Below are 21,838 nucleotides of genomic sequence, written 5' to 3'. Positions count from 1 at the left end.
TATGACCAGGCTTTAATTTTTTTGTTGCCTTTGGATTTAGAGAGTGTTTGAGGGACACTTTTATTGGTTTCCCTATATGTTGAGATCTTATCTTATCATCTATTTTTATAATCACTGTTGCTCAGGTTTTTCCATTTACTACATCATAGATTTAGGAGCAAGCAATTTTATGCAGAGTTATGACATGTTCTCCTGATAAGATTAAGTCGATTGATGGTTTAAGAGAAACTCTTAAACTTGCTGTAAGGATCACTGATCTTTGGTTCATTGGGATCCCCCGTAAGTTCGAACAGGCTAAAATGGTTATTGTTGATTCTAATGTATGGTTTTTCCGGTTCTTTGCATTGCTATATTATTGACCATTCAATCAGCTATTCATATGGTTTGTATATTATAGGGAGATGAAATCCATGTTGTTTGTAAACAAGATCAGCTAAAGTCTTGGAAGGCTGATTTGAAGGAAAATTCTACTTATGTCATGCATAATTTTAAAGTGGTGAAGAATGATGGTAAATTCAGAGTCTGTGATCATCAATATATTAAAAATCAATCACAAAATTCAAATATTTATTAGAAATAAGAAAAAACATATTTAAATTTAAGTCTTTCTAAAACGCCATAAATAATTCAAGGTAACCACAAAATTAAGTTCCACTTTAAATTCATATATGTAGGCAATAAATTGTGCCTCGACCAATCTTTAAAATTAATATGGTAAAAATCATACTGCGGGGGATCTACCAACAGCTTTTGCCAAATCAGATTAGAAGTTGAACATAGCCTGAAAATATGATAAATGGTCTCCTTATAAGGAAGTATCATTTTCAGCAAAGTGTCTCAATTTTCTCGCCACATTGGTATTATTTGTAACGCTAACGCATTTGTAGCAATCTTCCAAAGCAGGTATCTTAATCTTTCCTTAGAAAATGATTTCCCCAATTTTCAAAGCTAATAGAATGATATTTGTTATGATTTTTAAAGCATAGAATACAATTTATATTTTTTTAATCTAGATCAGAAGTATTCAAATACTTTTCATTTAGATAAAAAAATATTTGAGTACTTGTCTGAAAGATAAAAAAAAAAAAAAAATTATTCCCTGTTGGTTAAGTATTCAAATATTTTTTGAGGTTTTGAAGGGTTCCAAAAAGGTTTTTAAGCTAGGGCATATCACATGCTATGCATTCATGCACTCATACATACTAAATATAAATAACTAAGTAAAAGACTAGCCTTAAATGCCACTCAGAGTCTCTCAATGTTCAACAACATTACAAATGAAACAAATACACAAAGAAAGTTGACAAAGCAGAAGGCAATCATCAAACCTAAACTAATCTAAGCATATACTTTAATCCCTCTTAAAGAACCATGTAGCAAGTATCCTAATTTGCTTATGTTATTCTACGCGCGCGTGTATATATATATATATATATATATATATATATATATATATATATATATATATATATATATATATATATATATATATATATATATATATATATAATCTCTTTGTTTATTATATATCTTTGCAACCCCCCTCCTTAAAAAACTTTTGTAATATATTTGGATAAAAAATATTTTAGAATTCATATTTCTAGGTTTTCTTACATAAAATTGAAGTTAAATACCTTTTATTTTATTTGAAAAATCGTACGTACATAATCAATCCTGTATTGCTTAGTACTTTATATAGTATATATCTATTTTTATGTAAAAGTTGAAGCATTGGATATGAATTTATCACGTCAATTTCTCTAATCTTTTTGTTTTTAAGATATATAAGCAGAATCTAAATGGTCGTAGCTTCTTTTATCATCTTTTTAACTCCTCTAACCACGGTTATATATATTGCCATACTTTAAAGAATTCATTCAATTAAATATTCTTAAATCTTCACCCATCGATCTGACTCAAACTGTAGCATTACACTATTAATATCTTCTTAATGATTTGGTTAACTCTTCACATGTGAGATTTAACTTTTGTAAACAGCGCTAGAAGGACCAAGAGTACTAAACTATTAGATATTAGTTGGATTTAATATATATATATATATATATATATATATATATATATATATATATATATATATAAAAGATATTATTAGTTCATAGTAATAAGTTTATAAAGAGATTATTATTAGTTAACATTTTTTTTTCAATTAACTATAAAATTATCTTTTTAAACTAATTTGATATATTAAATTTCACCAAGCTTTTGATTAGTTTAAAATATAATTTTCTGCAAACACAATAATGACATAATGGTGATATCTTTTATTTTTTTTTTATTCTACATCTCATTTACTTTTTATTTGAAAGATACATCCCATTTACTTTTCATTTTATACTTAATAAAACATTATTAAATCGCTTACTATATATTTAAAATTTATATTGCTATACAACGGATTTAGGTTTTCCCTGTAATAAAAAAAGTAGTTTTTTCAGAAATAAATATTCCATTTTTTAAGTGGGAGCCGGAGGTCCTTATAATAATCGAGCTTACGTCAATCAAGTGGCCCGTCCATAATTTAATAAATTAATTAATTCATAGTCAACACTCATAGTTTGATTTAGTCAGAATTTCGTATTTGTTTAGAAGAATTGAAAATTAATGACACACCAACAATCAAACATGATGTCGTTAGGGGTGGGAATAAGTCAGATTGGCCTACAAGGACTTACGATCTGACCTACATAAAGTTTGGTCTGAACTGACCTATTTAATTAAAAGATTAAGTTTAGGCTTTTTTAAAAAGCCTATTAAATTAAATAGACAAGGCTTAAGCTTATTAAAAAACCTTATAAGCCTGATAGGCCGGCCTATATATATGTATATATATTTATATTTTTTTTGGTACCAGTTTATATTTATATTATTTTTTGGGTACAATTAATTTTTTTTTGAAACCAACAGACTTTGATTACAAATTATTGCTGCATAACTTTCATTCCTATAATCAAGTAAGACTTTAATTACAATTTAGGTGTGAGTAATGTGTCCCTTTATATTACTCATTATTTTTATTGGCTTTCCTATTCTGGTTAATGTTTCCTTTTCCATTAACTTTCCTATTACGTTTCTACCCTAAAACAAACAAATATAAAAAAGCTTTTAAAAAGACTATCAGGCCAGGTTAGACCTTTAAAAAGGCCAGACCGAGCTAAAATAAAAAGCCTTTGATAGGCTATAGGTCAGACTCTGGCCTCAAAAATTTATCGTAGGCTAGGCTCAGGCCTTTTAAAGTCTGGTCTGGCCTGACTTATTCCCACCCCTAGATGTCGTAATAAGTAATGATATGTCAACATAGTTTTACTATAAACACTAATTAATAGTACATTATTTCTATGTATATCTCTTCTTTCTGTATCTCTATTAAGTGTCAAGTATATAAGGTTGTTCAGCCATAATTTTCCCATAAAATATAATAAAGAATCAAACATGAGGCGGGCGATTCTGGTCATGATCATCGCAATTCATACCTCAAATAAATCTCACCTCTGTTGGTTTCTCTGACTATTCGATCACCGATTAAGCCTAGTCAAACAAAATGATAATCTTGTATTTGGATTGGAATTTCAAAATTTTAAGGAATTTAAAATTTTTAGAATTTGAATTGTTTTGCTTTTAATTTTTTATTTTATTTTTAAAGGTTTTATTTGGATAAATTAATTCAAATTTTTTTCATTTTAAATTCTTTGTTTGGATAAGATAATTCAATTTTCTTCATATGCAAAATTTCAATTTTATATTTTAAATAGATGAAATTTTAATATTAATCTTTATAGAAAATAAACACAATCTAATTTTAAAATATTAATTAAAAAATATTTTCAATAATTTTAATTAGGATTGTTTTGCCTGACCACAATTGGTGATGTTTTTCAACCGGCATCAACCAAGGTTATTTTTCGGTCGACATCAAATAGGATTCGAGAATATTTGTCAGTTGACGTTAGTCAAGGTTATTTTTTGGCTAACGTTTGTTAAGTTTATTTTTCAGCCGATGTTGGCTAGATTCTTTTACCAACGTCGGCTAGGGTTTGTTTGACCGATACCAGCTAGGATCTTTTTGAATGACATTAACTAAGGTTATTTTTAGACAATGTTGGCCTAAAAAATTCTAGCAGGTGTTGATAAAAAAAATCTACCTAATATTGGCTAAAAAATAGCTTGGTCGATGCTGACCAATAGAACCTATCCGATGTCGGCTGAAAAACATCATGGGTCAACGTTGGCCAAAAAATCCCTTATCGAAGTTGGCTAAAAAACAGCTCTGACCAATGTCAGACAAAAAACCCTACACAACATCGGCTATAAAATAGCATTGACTAATGTTGGCTAAAAAATAGCTTTGACTGATGTTCACCGAAAAATCTCTAGTGGATGTCGACTGTAAGAACCTAGGTCGATGTCGACTAAAAATAGTCATGCCCGATGTCGGTCAAAAATACCTAACTGGTGTTAGTAGAAAAAACCCTAGCCAACATCAACCAAAAAACAAGCTAATTAATGTGATTAAGAAATAGCTCTAGTTGATGTCAGCCAAAAAACCCTAGTCGATGTCAGCAAAAAAATCCTAACGGACGTCGGCTAAGAAAATCTAGTTGACATCAACCAAAACACCCTAGCTAACATCGGCTAAAAAAATAACCTTAGCCGATATTGGCTAAAAAATAGCTTTGACTGATGTTGGCTTGAAAAATCTAACTGACGTCAGCTGAAAAACCCTAACAGATGTCTACTCAAAAGTTAGTCATGACCGATGTCAGTAGAAAAAATCTAGCCAATGTCGGCCATAAAATGATTGATCAACATTAACTGAAAAAATCTAGATAACAACGACCAAAAAAATCATCGGCCGACGTTAGCAAAAATTTTCCATGACTGACGTCAGTGAGAAAATAACCCTAACCAACATCATCTAAAAAAAATCTTAGCCGATATCGGCAAAAAATAACTTTGTTTGACATCATACAAAAAAATTCTGACCAAAAATACCTCGGCCAATGTCAGTGAAAAATAATTTATGTCGATATTGGCCGTAAAAACTTTGGTCACTCATAGTTATGAGTATTGAACGAGAAAAAGTCACGAGTAAAAACATAAGTTAGAGTGAGCATATCCAAAAAAAGAATTTCAACTAGTATACTTGATCTCGTATACTTGATCTCGGTATATAGTAGGATTCATTCAAACTTCAAAACATTATCATAGTGTCTCCAATCAATTGTCCCTCAAACTATGGTGTTAGTTAATTAGATTGAATCACTAAGCTCAAACCCAAATCACCTACTCCGATGCTTCTCCCACCATATAAATATCCTTGCATTCATATCACTCTCTTCGCCCAATCCACTTCCTCCAATTAACACCCACCAAAGAACCATGGCTACCCAGTTCCTCAAATCCCTCCTTCTCCTCTCCACCTTAACCCTAACCATCTCAGCAGAATACACAGGCTTTGTGGGCACACTAGACCCAAAGTCCATAGGCATAAAGCACAAGAAAACCCTAAGCCACTTCAGATTCTACTGGCACGAAGTCTTCACCGGAGAAAACCCCACAGCGGTTAGAATCATTCCCTCACTCCTCAAATACAACACAACCACATTCTTTGGTACGCTTGGGGTCTACGACAACGCTTTAACTGTGGGACCCGAGGTTTACTCCAAGGTTGTCGGAAAAGCCGAGGGCTTGTTTGCCTCCACGTCGCAAACGCAGGTTGATATTTTGCAGATTTTCAACTTCGCATTGACACAAGGGAAGTACAACGGCAGCACCATCACGTTCGCTGGGAGGATGTCCCAATCGGAGAAGGTGAGGGAGTTGCCCATTGTTGGTGGAAGTGGGGTCTTCAAATTTGCCACTGGGTATATGGAGACCAGCTCTCTCAGTTTTGATCCCCAAACGAGGGATAACACGTTTCAGTTCGACGTGTATATTTACTATTGATGAATGTTGAATGTGTTTTAGTTTTCTTTTCTTTTTTTCATATTGATGTGCTGTCATGGCTTTGATGTTTGTCACTTTGTTTCTATTTAAGTTTCCTCGATCTTTTGATGAGGGCACGTGGTGTCATGGAATAAAGTCATGTTTGGGCAAATTTAACGAGTTGGATCTTGATTCTTACTATAAGTGTTTTATTTCTTATTAATAATGTCATGGAATCACATTATGTACTTATTATATATGTTTCAGTTTCTCTCTTTTCTTTTTCTTTTAATTCTTATCATTCTCTTTCCTCTACCTATATACTCCAAAATTGGGGTGGACGTTCATATTCCGATACAATTCAGTAAATTTAGAATAATTTGACTTAAATTACCTTTTGATTTCCATAATATAACAATTTTTTAACTTTAATACTTAATTTAAAGATTTTTTTCATGATTTGAGGGATGGGATAAATTAATGGACTACATTGTTATGTCATAATTAACATTGTTACTTAATGATGACAAGGATTGCAGCAAAAATATTTAAAGTTTGCGGAGATTAAAACCGAAGACAAATTTTAAAGGGCTAAAATAAAATATATTTTATAAGACTAAAAATTTATTTAAACTAAATGATTTCTACAGAAAATTTTATTGTTATTTTAAATTTTTCTATTTTTATTTATTATTAATAATTGTATTTGGGGGTGAGCAAATACCAAGTTAAAGCTTTCTACAACAATTATCTAGAGCTCTCTTCTTCAATTAATGAACTAATATAGATCCAGGTAATGTTAAAAGTGGGACTTTATTCTATATTAGACTTGAAATTAATTTATAAAATACTTTCTGCATCGATTCAAGTTTGAATCACTGTAAAAAGTATCAATTGTCATCCTTAAAAAAAAGAACAAGATAAATAGATTGTTTGAGATACAAGTTAGTTAAATAGATGATAACAATAAATATAAAAAAAAATATAATGTATTTTTATAGTGGTTCGTCAATTTATCATGGAGACTAGCTCAAGATGATAAATTATCAAATTATACTTTAACTTATACAAAGTTATAAGTATTATTTTCCAAATCATTCACTACTACAAAAGTAGGTTTTTAAGTCGCGATATCTATGACGGTTCTCCATAAACGATGTAGAAGAAGGCGCGGTGGCAATATTGTAATTAAGGAGAAAAAAATTAGTTTTTACGTCGTACATTCTAAGGCGGTTATAAAATAACCACCTTAGAATGTCTGCAGGTGGCATTATTGTAATTAAGTAGAGTGAAGACAACAACGGGTTTCGAGTTACGACCGTCGTAGTATTACATATATTAAAAAGGCCTAAACCCGCAACGCGCCCCTCAGCCATTGTCTCAGACACTTTCATTTTCTCCTCAACCATTCTTTCTAAACCTCACCCACACTGAACCTCAAACCCTATGCATGTTCCTGAACCTCACCCACAACAACGGGTTTTTACATTGTGCATGTCCATGAACCTGACCTTGAACCACCCACATTGTGTACCTCAAACCCTAGGTTGGTGTTTCTCGTTATTAGGTTACAAGGCATCAAAAGTGGTTGGACACGCACACCTGTACTCACTTCGTGAAACAGGTAATATATGTCGACAACCCTGACTTGTGTTTCTAAGCTTCACAGAGAAATACTGTAAAGTCAAAGTCTCATTTTTATTAAAGTTGTGAGAGGAGTTGGATTTGATTGGTCAGCTATAATAGGGTTAGGGTTTGAAGAAAATAGGGTACGGTAGTGAATTTTTGATTCATTAAACTGTACATCCTTTGAGATAAATTCTGCAATCAGATGGTAGACATTGGTAACCTTTGTGAGTAAGAGTAGCCCAAAACCCTGCTTACAAAGATGTCTCTTTCTTTCTACACTTTCCTTTTTCCCATTTCATTTTGATTTCTATTGCATCATAAAGCTTATTTTAATTGGAATCTGTTTGTGAAGGTTTGGCACACAGCTTCGCTTTACGATTTGGTTCACACAGCTGCCTTAGTTGCCCCCCAATTACAAAACACCCTAATGTTGTGAGTTCACATTTCCCAATTTTCCTACTTTCTGTTCCCTTTTTGCCACTTTGAAAAAAAAATGCTATTTTGCTATGGTATATTCATTGTAGTGTAGAGTGTTTGTGAAATGAAAACATCTACTTGTTTTTTGACTCATCAAGTTATCATTTTGTTTTTTGCAGTTTGGAGGCCTTCTAACAGCTGGTATCTTGGCTTTCTCTGGGACGTAAGTGCTATCTCTATCGTTGCTATTTAAATGACTATGTTTGTATTGTACCATGGAATTTTGTTCCAAACTATTTGTTATGCTTATTTTGGAACTAGAGTAACTTTGATTTATTTATTTGGGGGGGGGGGGGGGTATAATAGAGTTCTCTTCCAAAATGCTGCTTACAAACAATTTTTAATTTGTAGAAATATAATATACTAATATCCACCAATAACGGTGCACAGAAAAGAATTCCTAGATGCAATATAGTTTGTGCAATACAGGCCTAGAGTATGTGACTTTACAGTTTGTGCAGTGTGGGAGCCACCACGTTTTCTTTGCCAAACAGTTAGCAGAAAATGGAAAATATCCATGCTTTGTGTCAAACAAACAATTTCTCAAGGGATCTATACAAAAATACTAATCATCTATATGGTTGAATTCTGATACAATAACTAACAAGTTGCTGAGAACCTTTTTTACCAGACAACATCCCCTGCAATGTGCAGGCACGTGCCCCCGTGATACTTGTTGTATTAACACTTACATACACGGATGATTCTTGGCAAGAGTGATATATAATATAAATATATATATATGTTATTGGAGTGTATCCCTATGTTTGACACTTGGCAAGAGTGATATATAATATAAATATATATATGTTATTGGAACTAGAGTAACTTTGATTTATTTATTTGGGGGGGGGGGGGGGGTATAACAGAGTTCTCTTCCAAAATGCTGCTTACAAACAATTTTTAATTTGTAGAAATATAATATACTGATATCCACCAATAACTGTGCACAGAAAAGAATTCCCAGATGCGCCCATAATTGGTCAAAGGCAAAAAGGGTAAGCAAGATGAGCAAATAGGCAAAGGATCGATAAATCTAACATAAGTATTTAAGTTTATAACAATTTCTTAAGACATAAGAGAGTCATGTTATTCAAAGAATTTATTGTAGTATATCATTATTAGTTATTGATAGTAGAAACCACGTAGTTGTGAGGGAAGTCTACATTGTGTCTGCCTCCCTGTGCACCTTCCCACTTATGCAATAAATATTTTCAATGTCACTACATTTGTTTGCTTGTCTCTCAAATGTAATTATGTATGGCCCCATAAATCAGTATGACAAATGTTATCGAATATGTTTAGAGATATAGATTAACAAAATAATATATATATATATATATATATATATATATATATATATATATATATATATATATATATATATATCAGATTATATAATTTATGTGTAAATTTTATTAACATTTTTTTGTTGTTTAATCAATGAGTTAAGAGTATTCGTTAGGTATATCCAACTACCATTAGTGGTAATAGTTATGGTACAAATACAAACTATAAAACCATTTCACTAGCCTTAGCCTATGACATTCTACTCCTCTTTGTGTCTCTCTCTCTCTTCCCTGATTGATTCATAACTTTGCTGGTTAGGCTCAGACCCAATCTGTATTAGTATTATATATCCTGGTCTTAATTTTGATTGAAGCTAGCTAGCAGCCTGGCCCTTTAGATCTTGGAGGAACAAATTGGCTCCACTCTTGTACCTTGGTTTCAGAAGGGTGCTCTTTTCTATCTTGTTTTGTTTTTTTTTTTTGTTTCTATTTGCTTCAGTGGTGTTTGCTCAGAACATCAACCAGAGAGCAAAGCCTTGCGTAGTGGTGGCATAAGGGTCAACCCTCTAGTGAACCTATTATTCCTAAGGTCCATAAGGGTCAAATTGTTAAGATTAGCAAATTCATTTAGAAGATTCCCTTCAAGGTGGTTGTTGCTGACATCAAGCTTCAACGCTGAAGTTAACCTCCCAAGTGTCAAAGGCAAAGAGCCAGATAATGAACTGCTACTTAACTGAAAGATTAATAACTCATTTAGCCCATAAAAAGCATCTGGAATTCTACCAGTAAGATAGTTTCCAACAAGAACAAGCTTCTTCAACTTCATGAGATTGCCAATGCTTGATGGTAATTCACCTGTTACACTATTTTCTAATATTACTAGTGATTGGATGTTCTTGAGGACACCAACACTTGAGGGGATGTCTCCAATGAGACCTCAAGTGATCTAAACTCCAGTGATTCTAAGTTGGCTGCCAGTTTCTGCCAGTTTCTAGTGGGGATGGTAGCTGGAAACATGTCTTGTGATTGAGAGCAATTGAAGAAGGATAGAGTTTTGGAAGTGCTTCAGGTCAAATAAATGTGGTCTAAATTCCAAATGTTGAGCACAAGTCAGACAATTGTCATGGACCGGTCCAAATGCATGATAATTGTTTCATACTTGGTAGACTAGATCTCTAAAACCAAGCATCAAATTCATTTATATTTATTAAGTATGCAATTTCTCATAATGCCTTCTAGTTAAACCGTTATTTGTGATGCTGAAGAACCCCATCAACTCACTAGTCAACCCATAGAGTCTAATCTGAAGAAAACAAAAAGTCTAGCAATTTTGCCGTATGTTTTTCAGTTAGGAATATAGAGAAAACACAAAAGGCCTGTATATGTGAGCAGAGTGTAGAAAAAAGACACAAAATTAACCAACCACACTTTTTTTACTTCAAGTCCACGACTGATTCAAGTGAGCCAACACTACTAAGTGTCTCTTCTAAAATCCTAAGAGCTAGACCCCCAAAAGAAATTCTGGTTTTTGTTGACAACCATTGAACCTGTCTTTGGCAGTAAAAAAATTAAGAGCAGGCCAATCATGAAATTAATATAACAAAACCCATAAATTAAGTTCAAAACTCATAACTCCACTACAAATAGTAATTTTTTTACCTAAAAAAATTTATTACACCAACCATTTAATTTTTTTCCCATACCTAACAGAACAAACAAGTATAGATAGTAAATGAAATTTAGTTATTCAGAGTTCAGATGGATTTAAAAATCCAAAGTTGATGAAAGAGGTGACAATGTTTGGGAATTGGGGGTGGTTTGGGGGTCAGAATGATGAGAGGACCCGTTATTAATTTCACAGCACACCTACTGAATTTGAGTTGATAGGCACTGCCAACGTTGCTTGTGTTGCTAAATTGAGGCGTGAGGAAATTTGGATTTGAACTTAAAATTCTGGCTTTGTATTGTTAACTCATCTCATAATGTGGCTTTGTGTTTCATTTTTATTTGTTACAAAACTGTACTCCTGGTGTGGCTGTAAATTATTTTTATTGTGTTTAGGTTGTACTGTCAAACGATGCGTAGTCTGTTGAGGATAGAAGTAGACAACTAGTTGTTGGACTGAAGTTACACTCATCCATTCATCTGCAGTGTCACCGCAAGCAAAGCTTTAGTTAGTAGCCTATTTCGAGGTATGTATGTGATTCTGAAACTTATGTCCTCATTTATTACATTGTTGCTTGATATGTAGTCTAGAGATTCCCAAATATTAGCAGTTAGTTACTAGTTAGAGAGTATGGAAAGACGGGTATAGCTTAAATAGGAGGTTAAGTAGGGAGTGGGATTCAGCTTTGTTAGAAAAGGGTGTAGTGGCTTTGTTGTAAATAGGCGATATATATATATATATATATATATATATATATATATATATATATATATACTTTACAACAGATAACAAACACTTTTTCTTAACAATAAGAACATGTGGGCCGAGCTCATATACTGAAGAGTAAATCTTATTGGCTTCTTTGATAGTAAGTTGACTCTCAACACTTTGAAAACAAGTGGTTTAGTGAGATAGTTATCAATTTTTTTAGTATCATAGAAATGACATAGAAGAACATGGTAGAAAATGATGACATAATAAGTTATTTTAAGAATCTCTATTTTCCTTTGTTTTGACAAACAATAGACAAAACAATTTATGAATTTAGATGAAATCATCAAAGTGCTTCTAATTCTGACTGCAACACTGTACCCACCATCTCTTTTTCATACTTGAGATTCTTCATCCTAGTTAGCTCATCAAGTGACCTTTCTGCCTCCTTCTTCAATAAACCAATTTCACTCACCAGCTCATTTCTTTCCACTGTTCTAAATGTAGAAAGCAATATCAAGTCCGAAACTGGCATCAGAACTTGACAATGTAATGTCAGAACCACTAGATGTTCTACAATCAGCACTCAGTGCAGCTCCATTGGTGTTTGCTTTGGCAGACACATCCTGTGAAACATAGAAAGAGGAAGTTTAATAATTTCCACAGAAGGAAAGAAAGCAGATAACCTTTGCACTTACAAAGGACATGACTGTTGAGTTTATATATTGAGGAAATTTTCAATTATGAAACATGATGGTAAAATATAGAGATACCAATCCCTTCCTCCCCCCACATCAATCTTCAAAGAAAGAATGTTCAGACAGAAAGGAAAAGTTATTTTTTGTTTTGTAGACCAGGATACATAAACAAGCCAAAGTGATTCCAAGGCTCCTAGCCCCAATGAGTGAAACCTTACTTCAGAAGAATCAATTTGAGAGTTTGTGTCTATCTCTTCATTGCTTAAGTAGGTCCTGAAACTTCTATCATTGGGTTTTAGTTTGGCATCTTCACAATCCTCTTCCTCTCTACAAATGTTATTTGACAACAAGAAACCCCATCATCAAAAAACAATTGAATATGATGCATTTATTTTAAAGTTATAGGTAGGTATAGGTTTAAGGTGAATTGTGTCCATAATTATAGATATATTTATAAAAATATTGATTTAATAGATAGAATACATGTATTAAGCTTTACCAATTCTTTAAAGTTGCCTAAAAAAATTCTTTAAAGTCTAATTAATTATTTTGTTCAACATTGGATTTTTTGGCTTTATGAATAAATAAAAGAATGGCTTGTTTCAAACTTTTTCATCCAATACAAAACACTACAGAGATGTGATATTTATAGAAAAAATAATTATTTTATATAAATTCATGTGATAATATTTTTTTCATTTCTGCAATCAGGCACTGGATACTTTTAATACGGCAATGGTATCTCCCATATATTATGTTATGTTCACAACATTTACCATTGTGGCTAGTGTTATTATGTTTAAGGTATGTTTTGTTACCTAACTGGTATAGTTAGACACTTAATTACTCTAATTTTAAGATTGTATAAATTGTGTTAAAACAATCCGGATTGATTGTATATTGTATAATCTGTGTTTGTTAAGGCAATGTTTAATATCATTTTGTTTTGGTGTTGCCACAAGATCTTCAATGATACTTGCATGCTGCTTGTTGCCTATATTTATCTAGTACCTAATTTTATTTGCTAGTCAAAGTATCATGTATTTATGCATATGAACTGCATATACCTGTGTAATGAACTGTGAGAGGTGAACGCTTGCAAATGAACTGCATATACATGTGTAATGAACTGCTTGCAAATGAAGTGTGAGAGGTGAATGCTTTTATGAAAATAGTTTGATTGATGAATTTATGTTACCATTCAGTGAAATCTGTCAAAGTATAATGTAGTTATGCTCACAATTTTTTTAAATGTATTTTGATTTTTAAACATTTTATGTAACTAATCTTTTCTTGCTGGTGTTGAGAAGAATATAAAATTGTTTGTTCTAGCATTTTAGAACTAAGTGACATTTATTTTATTTTTATTTGATAAACACTCGGTGATCCTTATATCAACTTTTAATCAATGTCCTTGTTTGTTCAGGGATTTATTGCATCTGCCCTTAATTATGGACTCATTACATGGTGAGGGAGGTTTCAGCACTGCTTTATGAAAGTTGTGTTGTCAAAGTTTGTAATTTGTGGACAACTTACAACTGAAGTTAGCAATGTTAGATATTGCATAATAATTTTAAATTCTTGCAAAACTGTAGACTATGATTAATTATGTAAATTCTTTTATTATGTGATTAAACGATTTTACAATTCTTCAAAATGATGTAAATTCTTTCATTAATTATGTAAATTCTTTTATTATGTAAACTATTTTGCTTCAAATCAATGTATAGAATAATTAAAACACCACTTAAAAAAGTAGAGTCGCACCAAAAAAATTAAAAAAAAAATAAATGATTCTAAGATGGTTGTTGGAAAACCGTCTTAGTATGTCTCACTTTCTAAGACGATTTTATGAATAATCGCTTTAGAAAGTGTTACAAACAAAGGACATACTAAGACTGTTATAACTTAAACCGTCTTAGTATGTCTCCCTTTCTAAGACGATTTTAACAACAATCGCCTTAGAAAGTCTCACAAATAAATGACATACTAAGACGGTTGTTAGATAACCGTCTTAGTATGTCTAACTTTCTAAGACAGTTTAAACAACAACCGCCTTAGAAAACTTTCAAAACAAAGGACATACTAAGACTGTTTTGCCTATAACCATCTTAGTATGTCCAACTTTCTAAGATGATTTTAGCAACAACTGCCTTAGAAAGCCTTAAAACAAATCACTTTCTAAGACGGTTTTTAGCAATAACTGTCTTAGAAAGTTGACCTATTATAACGGTTAATAGCTGATAACCGCCTTGAATAAACAATACATTTTAAGACGATTATTCCTAAAACCATCTTAGAAACACCAGTCTTTAAAGACGGTTCCAAAACCGTCATTGTAGAGATTGGCACATTTTACGACACTGTGTGTTATGACGATTCAAAATCGTCGTAAAATGACATGCAGAACCGACTTAAAAAGCTTTATTTGTAGTAGTGATTGTTTGCTTAAACCCAAATAAGTTTATATGTTTCTTCAAACAAACAACTCAAATATTCGTGAAAAAAAATTCTCTTCGTATTTATACCAAAATCACAGAATTTGGTTAAGGATAACGAATCAGATGATTGTCTTATAAGACGGATATAAAACTTAGATTTACATTTTAGTAAAAGGAAGTATATAGTCACACCTTTGGAGACATGGTAGGTGAAAGTTTTGTTAACTTTTATTTTTATGTTTCGTTTGAAGATCCAGATTAATTATATCACCACAGGAAAATTATCATCTAGCTACAATCATTTTTACCTATAGACATAATTTAGTTCAAGTATGTACAACTCAAATAAACTTATACCTATATAGTGTTTATGTAGGTAAAAATAAAATGACTTATAGTTTGATATAAGTAAAAAAACAAAAGAATTTATACTTACCTATATTTACCATATGTAAAAAACAAAATGACTTTTACTTGTATATAAAAATCATAACAAGCATATACATTTAAGACACGTTATACAACAAGCATATATATTCATATATAAAAATCTAGGTACGTACTTCGACTGGTCACAAGATAAATGGCTTTGTCTCATGTGCGTTTGATTTCAACCCTTCTTTTAAAAAAGGTTATAGTTTAATATACATCAAAAAGCTTTGCTTGTTATATAAGGCTACCTGTTTGTTAAATCATAACACTTGAGGGTAAGAATCACAATCAATAAGGACAGGATATAATATTATTGTTTCAACCCTTCTTGTAAAAAAAGGTTATAGTTTAATATACATCAAAAAGATTAGCTTGTTATATAAGACTACCTATTTGTTAAATCATAACACTTGAGGGTAAGAATCACAATGAATAAGGACGGGATATAATATGATATTCATATCCACACATACTCATACTTTAAAAAATATTAAGTACTCGACCGAACCCATACCCACATGGATAGTTGAATACATGCGTTGTTTCTTGTCAAGTACCTAATTAAAAATATCCATATATATACTTGTTACTAGCACTTTAATTTGAAAATTTGATAATTAAATAAATCATATTCTTTTAAAATGTTATAGTAATTAAATAAAATTCTTATTCAAAGATCTTTTAAAGAACATAATCATAATCATAAAATATCACAATAATTAAAATCCTAATCAAAGAAATTTACAAAGCATAATCTTTTAACGAATTATAAGGAACGTAGTCTCTTTTTCTTTTGTTGAACTAAGGAACACGTTTCGTTTTTTGTGAACTAAGAAATGCTATCTATCTCTTAGGTTATTATTATTATTATTATTATTATTATTATTATTATTATTATTATTATTATTATTATTATTATTATTATTATTATTATTATTAAGGTTGGGTACTAAGATACCGATACCTCTACCCATTAAATTTTTTGGGTAATTACCTTATCCATCGTTAATTTTTCAAGGTACCCACTGGGTTTGATTCTTAATTACTGTCCTTCCTAATTTACGGTGCATCATTGGTCTTTTGTTCTAACAACATTCACTTCTATGGGCAATAAGTGAATATTTTTTAATAATTTTCACAATAAATTAAAGGCTAAAATATACTTTTTAGACTTTTGGTCATTTATGTTTAATTTAGATTGTATTCAATTTTTTCATTTATGTTTTTAAAGGTTCAATTTAGTTTTTTTAAAAGTGTGTTAAAATGGTCATTTTGAAACAATATTTATTCTTTATTTTGGGGCACAATTTTAAATCATATTGTGACTTATATGAGACCAAAACTTATTTCATTAAATTCATGTATATATGAAAATGGTAAAAACCAACTGATGTTTGAAAAATAAAGGTGATCAACATAGTAATAATTATGTGAAAAGTAAATCTAACTAACAACTAAAACATTGAAATTTAATATTAAATTATTTTCCTATTACTTATTAGACTTAATTTCACGTGAGTTTTACTATGCTTTTTGTCTTTTTAATTCGAACATCAATTGAATTTCATGATTTTAATGTAAATAAATCTAATAAGACAAATTTTATATCTCAAATTAATGAAAAAGGGGTTTAAAATTATGTATGTCCCAAAATTAAAAATAATTAGTTTTGGAAGGACTTCTTTTACTCACTACATAAACAACTAAATTGAATCTTTAAAACATAAAGAACAAAATTGAATATAATCTAAAACATAAAACATTAAAAGTGTATTTTAGCCTAATTTAAATGTATAAAAAAATTAACAATTAATATATTTGACAATGAATCCGTTTCCTATCATTAGGAAGAAAAAATATGCTCATTCTTTTCTTTTAGGTTTAATACATCTGTAGATCAATGATTTTTTGGAAAATTTTAATTTGGTCCTTTAGCTAAAAAATTGTAATTGCATATTTGATCTTATATAGTTTTCGTAATTGGATCCTTGAAGTTAATAATTAGTTTATCATGACTTAAAACTATCAGAAAATAACTTTAGGGGTTCAATTACAAAAATTGTAAAAGATTAAGGATTCAATTAAAAATATTTTTTTAGTTCAAAAAGTTGTAAAATTTCAAAATATCTAGAGATCCTGTTTGATGTATGGAAAGACTAATTAGAATTAGAAATGAATTAAAAATGTATTCTCTTTTTTTCTCATGAAAAATTTACTTAAGGATACTATTAAGAGTAGCAAGAATAAAGGAAAGGGAACAACCTAACTTTCAGGCTAGGAACCTCCAGAAATTCAGAGGGAAGGAAACTTGATGATTTTTCTTATTGCCCTTCATACCAGCTAAGGACTCACTATATAGCCATCTTAATCACTAAATGACACTACCGATGTTGGACATTTTAGTGTAATTGATCTCTTTATTATGTTAAAATAAGAGTGCACGCTTGTTTTAATGTAATAACGAGATGTTCGTTTTAGGCAAAGGTTGGAAGTTACATGGAAGTTACTAAAACTTCCATCAACGATTGGAAGTTACATGGAAGTTACTAAAACTTCCATCAACGGCAATATTTAAAAATAAATAACTTCCATCAACCGCCAAAAACCACCTGTTCTATGATTATAAATAATCATCCTGGTTCAGAAAGCACAAAATGTGAAAAACATACAAGACCAAAACAAAACTCTTGAATTATAATCTTCTGATTTTATCCGATTGAACAATTTTGGTTGAACCCCGAAATTTGATTCAATCTGAAAGTGTTTATACACGACTTCAGATTTATCCAGGATTATCTCGATTTTCAAAATTAACCAACAAAAGATTGAATCAAATCTTTCGAGATGACGAACGATAGTTCGAAGATGACAAGCAAGTTTGCGAAGTTGGACAAGTTTAAAGGGCAGGATTTCAGAAGATGGCAGAAGAAGATGCACTTTCTCTTGACAACATTGAATGTGGTGTATGTGCTGAGTACACCGATGCCGGTGTATATGGAAGACGAAACTCTGGATCAAACAAGGAAGCGTTCGAAATGGGAGAACGACGATTACATTTGTCGTGGACACATTCTGAACGGTATGTCTGACTCTCTCTTTGATATTTATCAAAATGTTGAGTCTGCTAAGGAATTATGGGACTCTCTTGAATCCAAGTATATGGCAGAAGATGCCTCAAGTAACAAATTCTTAGTTAGTAATTTCTTTAATTACAAAATGATTGATTCGAGGCCTGTTATGGAGCAATATAATGAACTGCTGCGGATTTTGGGTCAGTTTACTCAACATGATTTGAAAATGGATGAATCCATTGCAGTTTCATCTATAATTGATAAACTGCCTTCTTCTTGGAAAGACTTCAAGCATACCTTGAAACATAAGAAGGAAGAGTTGACTCTGGTTCAACTCGGTAGTCATTTCATGATTGAGGAGTCGCTGAGGGCTCAGGAAATTGACAAAGTCAATGATAAAACCGTAGCAGGTTCCTTTTCCGTTAATATGGTAGAGGAAAGTGGAACAGTTAAGCAAAATTACAATGCTAAAGGTAACAAACGAAAATTTCAAGGAAATAAGAACAAAGGTCCAAACAAACAGACAAAATTGTCATGTTGGAAGTGTGGGAAACCTGGTCATTTAAAGAGGGATTGTCGGGTGTTCAAAGGAAAGAACAAGGCTGGTCCAAGTGGGTCTAGTGATCTTGAAAAGCAACAAGGTCAGATTGTAGTGAATAATTTTAATTCGAATACGAATTCAAATTATGTATCACTAATATATGATGCATTCTATGTGCAGGATGATGACGTTGCTTGGTGGTTTGATTCGGGAGCAACAAGCCATGTGTGCAAAGATCGTCGTTGGTTCAAGGAATTTAGACCAATCGATGATGGCTCTATTGTGAAGATGGGCAATGTTGCAACTGAACCAATCCTAGGATTAGGTTGTGTGAATTTAGTTTTTACTTCCGGAAAAAGTTTGTATTTGGATAATGTCTTATTTGTACCTGGTATTTGTAAGAACTTATTGTCTGGTATGGTTTTAAATAATTGTGGTTTCAAGCAAGTACTTGAAAGTGACAAGTACATCTTGTCAAGACATGGTTCGTTTGTTGGATTTGGTTATCGTTGTAATGGAATGTTTAAATTAAACATTGATGTTCCTTTTGTTCATGAATCTTTTTTTATGGCCTCGTGTAGTTCTATAACTAATATGACAAAATCAGAAATTTGGCATGCTAGATTAGGACATGTTCATTACAAAAGATTAAAATATATGTTAAAAAACAAGTATGATTCCTCCTTTTGATATGAACATTGAAAAATGCAAAACTTGCATGTTGACCAAGATCACTAGGAAACCTTTTAAGGATGTTAAAAGTGAGACTAAAGTCTCAGACCTTATTCATAGTGATTTGTGTGATTTGCATGCTACTCCATCATTAGGTCATAAAAAAAAATATCTTGTTACTTTTATTGATGATGCATCAAGGTATTGTTATGTATATTTATTAAATACAAAAGATGAAGCTCTTGATAAATTTAAAATTTATAAGAAAAAGGTAGAACTTCATCAAAATGGGCTAATCAAAACTCTTCGTACGGATAGGGGAGGTGAGTATTATGATCCGGTTTATTTTCAATCTACTGGAATAATACATCAAACTACAGCTCCCTATACACCACAACAGAATGGTGTAGCCGAAAGGAAGAATAGAACCTTGAAAGAAATGGTGAATTCCATGTTATCCTATTCGGGTTTAAGTGAAGGATTTTGGGGTGAGGCTATGTTGACAGCCTGTTACTTGTTGAACCGAATTCCTAACAAAAGGAATAAGGTTACCCCATATGAACTTTGGCACAAAAAGACACCAAATTTGAGTTATCTCAAAATTTGGGGATGTAGGGCTGTGAGAACTCAGCATAATTTGGCCGATCATTTAACCAAAGGGTTAAGTAGAGATCTCGTGAAAAGGTCGGCTGTGGGATTAGGATTAAAGTCCATCTGAAATCTCTTATGTTAAGATACCCAATTCCCATCTAATATGACATTAGGTGCTGAATTCAATGTGGAAAGCTTAACATGTAGAGATTGGAACACATCATCGAAAGTATCCCAAAAGGAATGTGTTCGGTTCTGTAAGTTAAGGAGGTTGAAGTATAACTTCTCAATGGTCCTTTTGAAAAATTGCATTTGCAGGTGCAAGAAAGAAAAGGACTACCTATATAAGCATGAAGTTTAGCCGCTTCAAGAAGCTGGGACTTGGCTTTGATATGCTTATGAAGGATAGGGACACAGGCTAGTAAAACTAGTGTCGAGCAAGAGTAATGTTATAAACTATTGTGCAGATTATCTTCATGTATTCATTATGAATAGAAAGGGTTCAATCCTTAGTGACACCCTGATATTCGAATATTTGAAACGTGTAATTTGCTAAGATGAAATTCAATCGTCACGATATTTCATCTATGCAGTAGTTTGTGGTATGTTATGACTTTGGTGATTTGATCGGTAATTACACTAAAATGGGGGAGGTTTGTTGGACATTTTAGTGTAATTGATCTCTTTATTATGTTAAAATAAGAGTGCACGCTTGTTTTAATGTAATAACGAGATGTTCGATTTAGGCAAAGGTTGGAAGTTACATGGAAGTTACTAAAACTTCCATCAACGGCAATTTTTAAAAATAAATAACTTCCATCAACCGCCAAAAACCACCTGTTCTATGATTATAAATAATCATCCTGGTTCAGAAAGCACAAGATGTGAAAAACATACAAGACCAAAACAAAACTCTTGAATTATAATCTTCTGATTTTATCCGATTGAACAATTTTGGTTGAACCCCGAAATTTGATTCAATCTGAAAGTGTTTATACACGACTTCAGATTTATCCAGGATTATCTCGATTTTCAAAATTAACCAACAACCGACAAGGCAGATAGACAAGGGTCCTACAATGATAATAGAATTGTAACAAAATTATTCTAACAAACAGAATAAGTCATATTCTCCTAGTCCTGTCCTTTAGTAACTGATTCTAGAATCTTCACAAATAATCTCTCATGTGCTTTGGTGGATTACTTTTCCTCTTGGCCTTCTCTTGCTCGTCTCTGTGTCTTGTTGGAGTGTTGTTAGGAGCATAAAATGATAAAATTATCCTTATTTGTTTTTTCTCTTACGGATCAACTTGATTCGTAAGAAGAAAAATAATAATTTATTAACTATACATTTAAAGATATTTAAAGATATTTATTTTATAATATAATTTATACATTTAAATATATTTATTTTATTAATTATAATATAATTAAATATATTTATTTATTTTAGTAATTATAATATATTTATAAATATTGATTTATTATAAATAGTTAATTTTTTAATATATTTTTTTAGAATAAATTTGTTTAGAAGATGATATTAAAATACTTACTCAGTCCCATTATAATTATTGCTTAAGGTTATTTTATACATATTAATAAAATCAATAAATAGATAAAAGATAATAATAATTTTATAAAATTAATATTATCATCATTAATTTATTTTTTATT

At 31.3% G+C, this 21,838-nt stretch overlaps 1 protein-coding gene and 1 pseudogene across 1 annotated transcript; one reads left to right on the top strand and one right to left on the bottom strand.

Moving 5' to 3' along the window:
- Positions 1-5,219: 5,219 nt before the first annotated feature.
- Positions 5,220-6,115, top strand: LOC114406036 (dirigent protein 22-like). The gene has a single exon (XM_028368579.1). It carries the CDS (start codon positions 5,398-5,400, stop codon positions 5,962-5,964), a length of 567 nt encoding a protein of 188 aa, XP_028224380.1. The 5' UTR covers positions 5,220-5,397; the 3' UTR covers positions 5,965-6,115.
- Positions 6,116-9,855: 3,740 nt separating this feature from the next.
- Positions 9,856-12,250, bottom strand: LOC114404860 (annotated as a pseudogene).
- Positions 12,251-21,838: the final 9,588 nt, after the last annotated feature.

Source organism: Glycine soja, chromosome 3 (genome assembly GCF_004193775.1).
Source record: "Glycine soja cultivar W05 chromosome 3, ASM419377v2, whole genome shotgun sequence".
Lineage (NCBI taxonomy): Eukaryota > Viridiplantae > Streptophyta > Magnoliopsida > Fabales > Fabaceae > Glycine > Glycine soja.
This window is presented reverse-complemented; position numbering and strand designations above follow the sequence as displayed.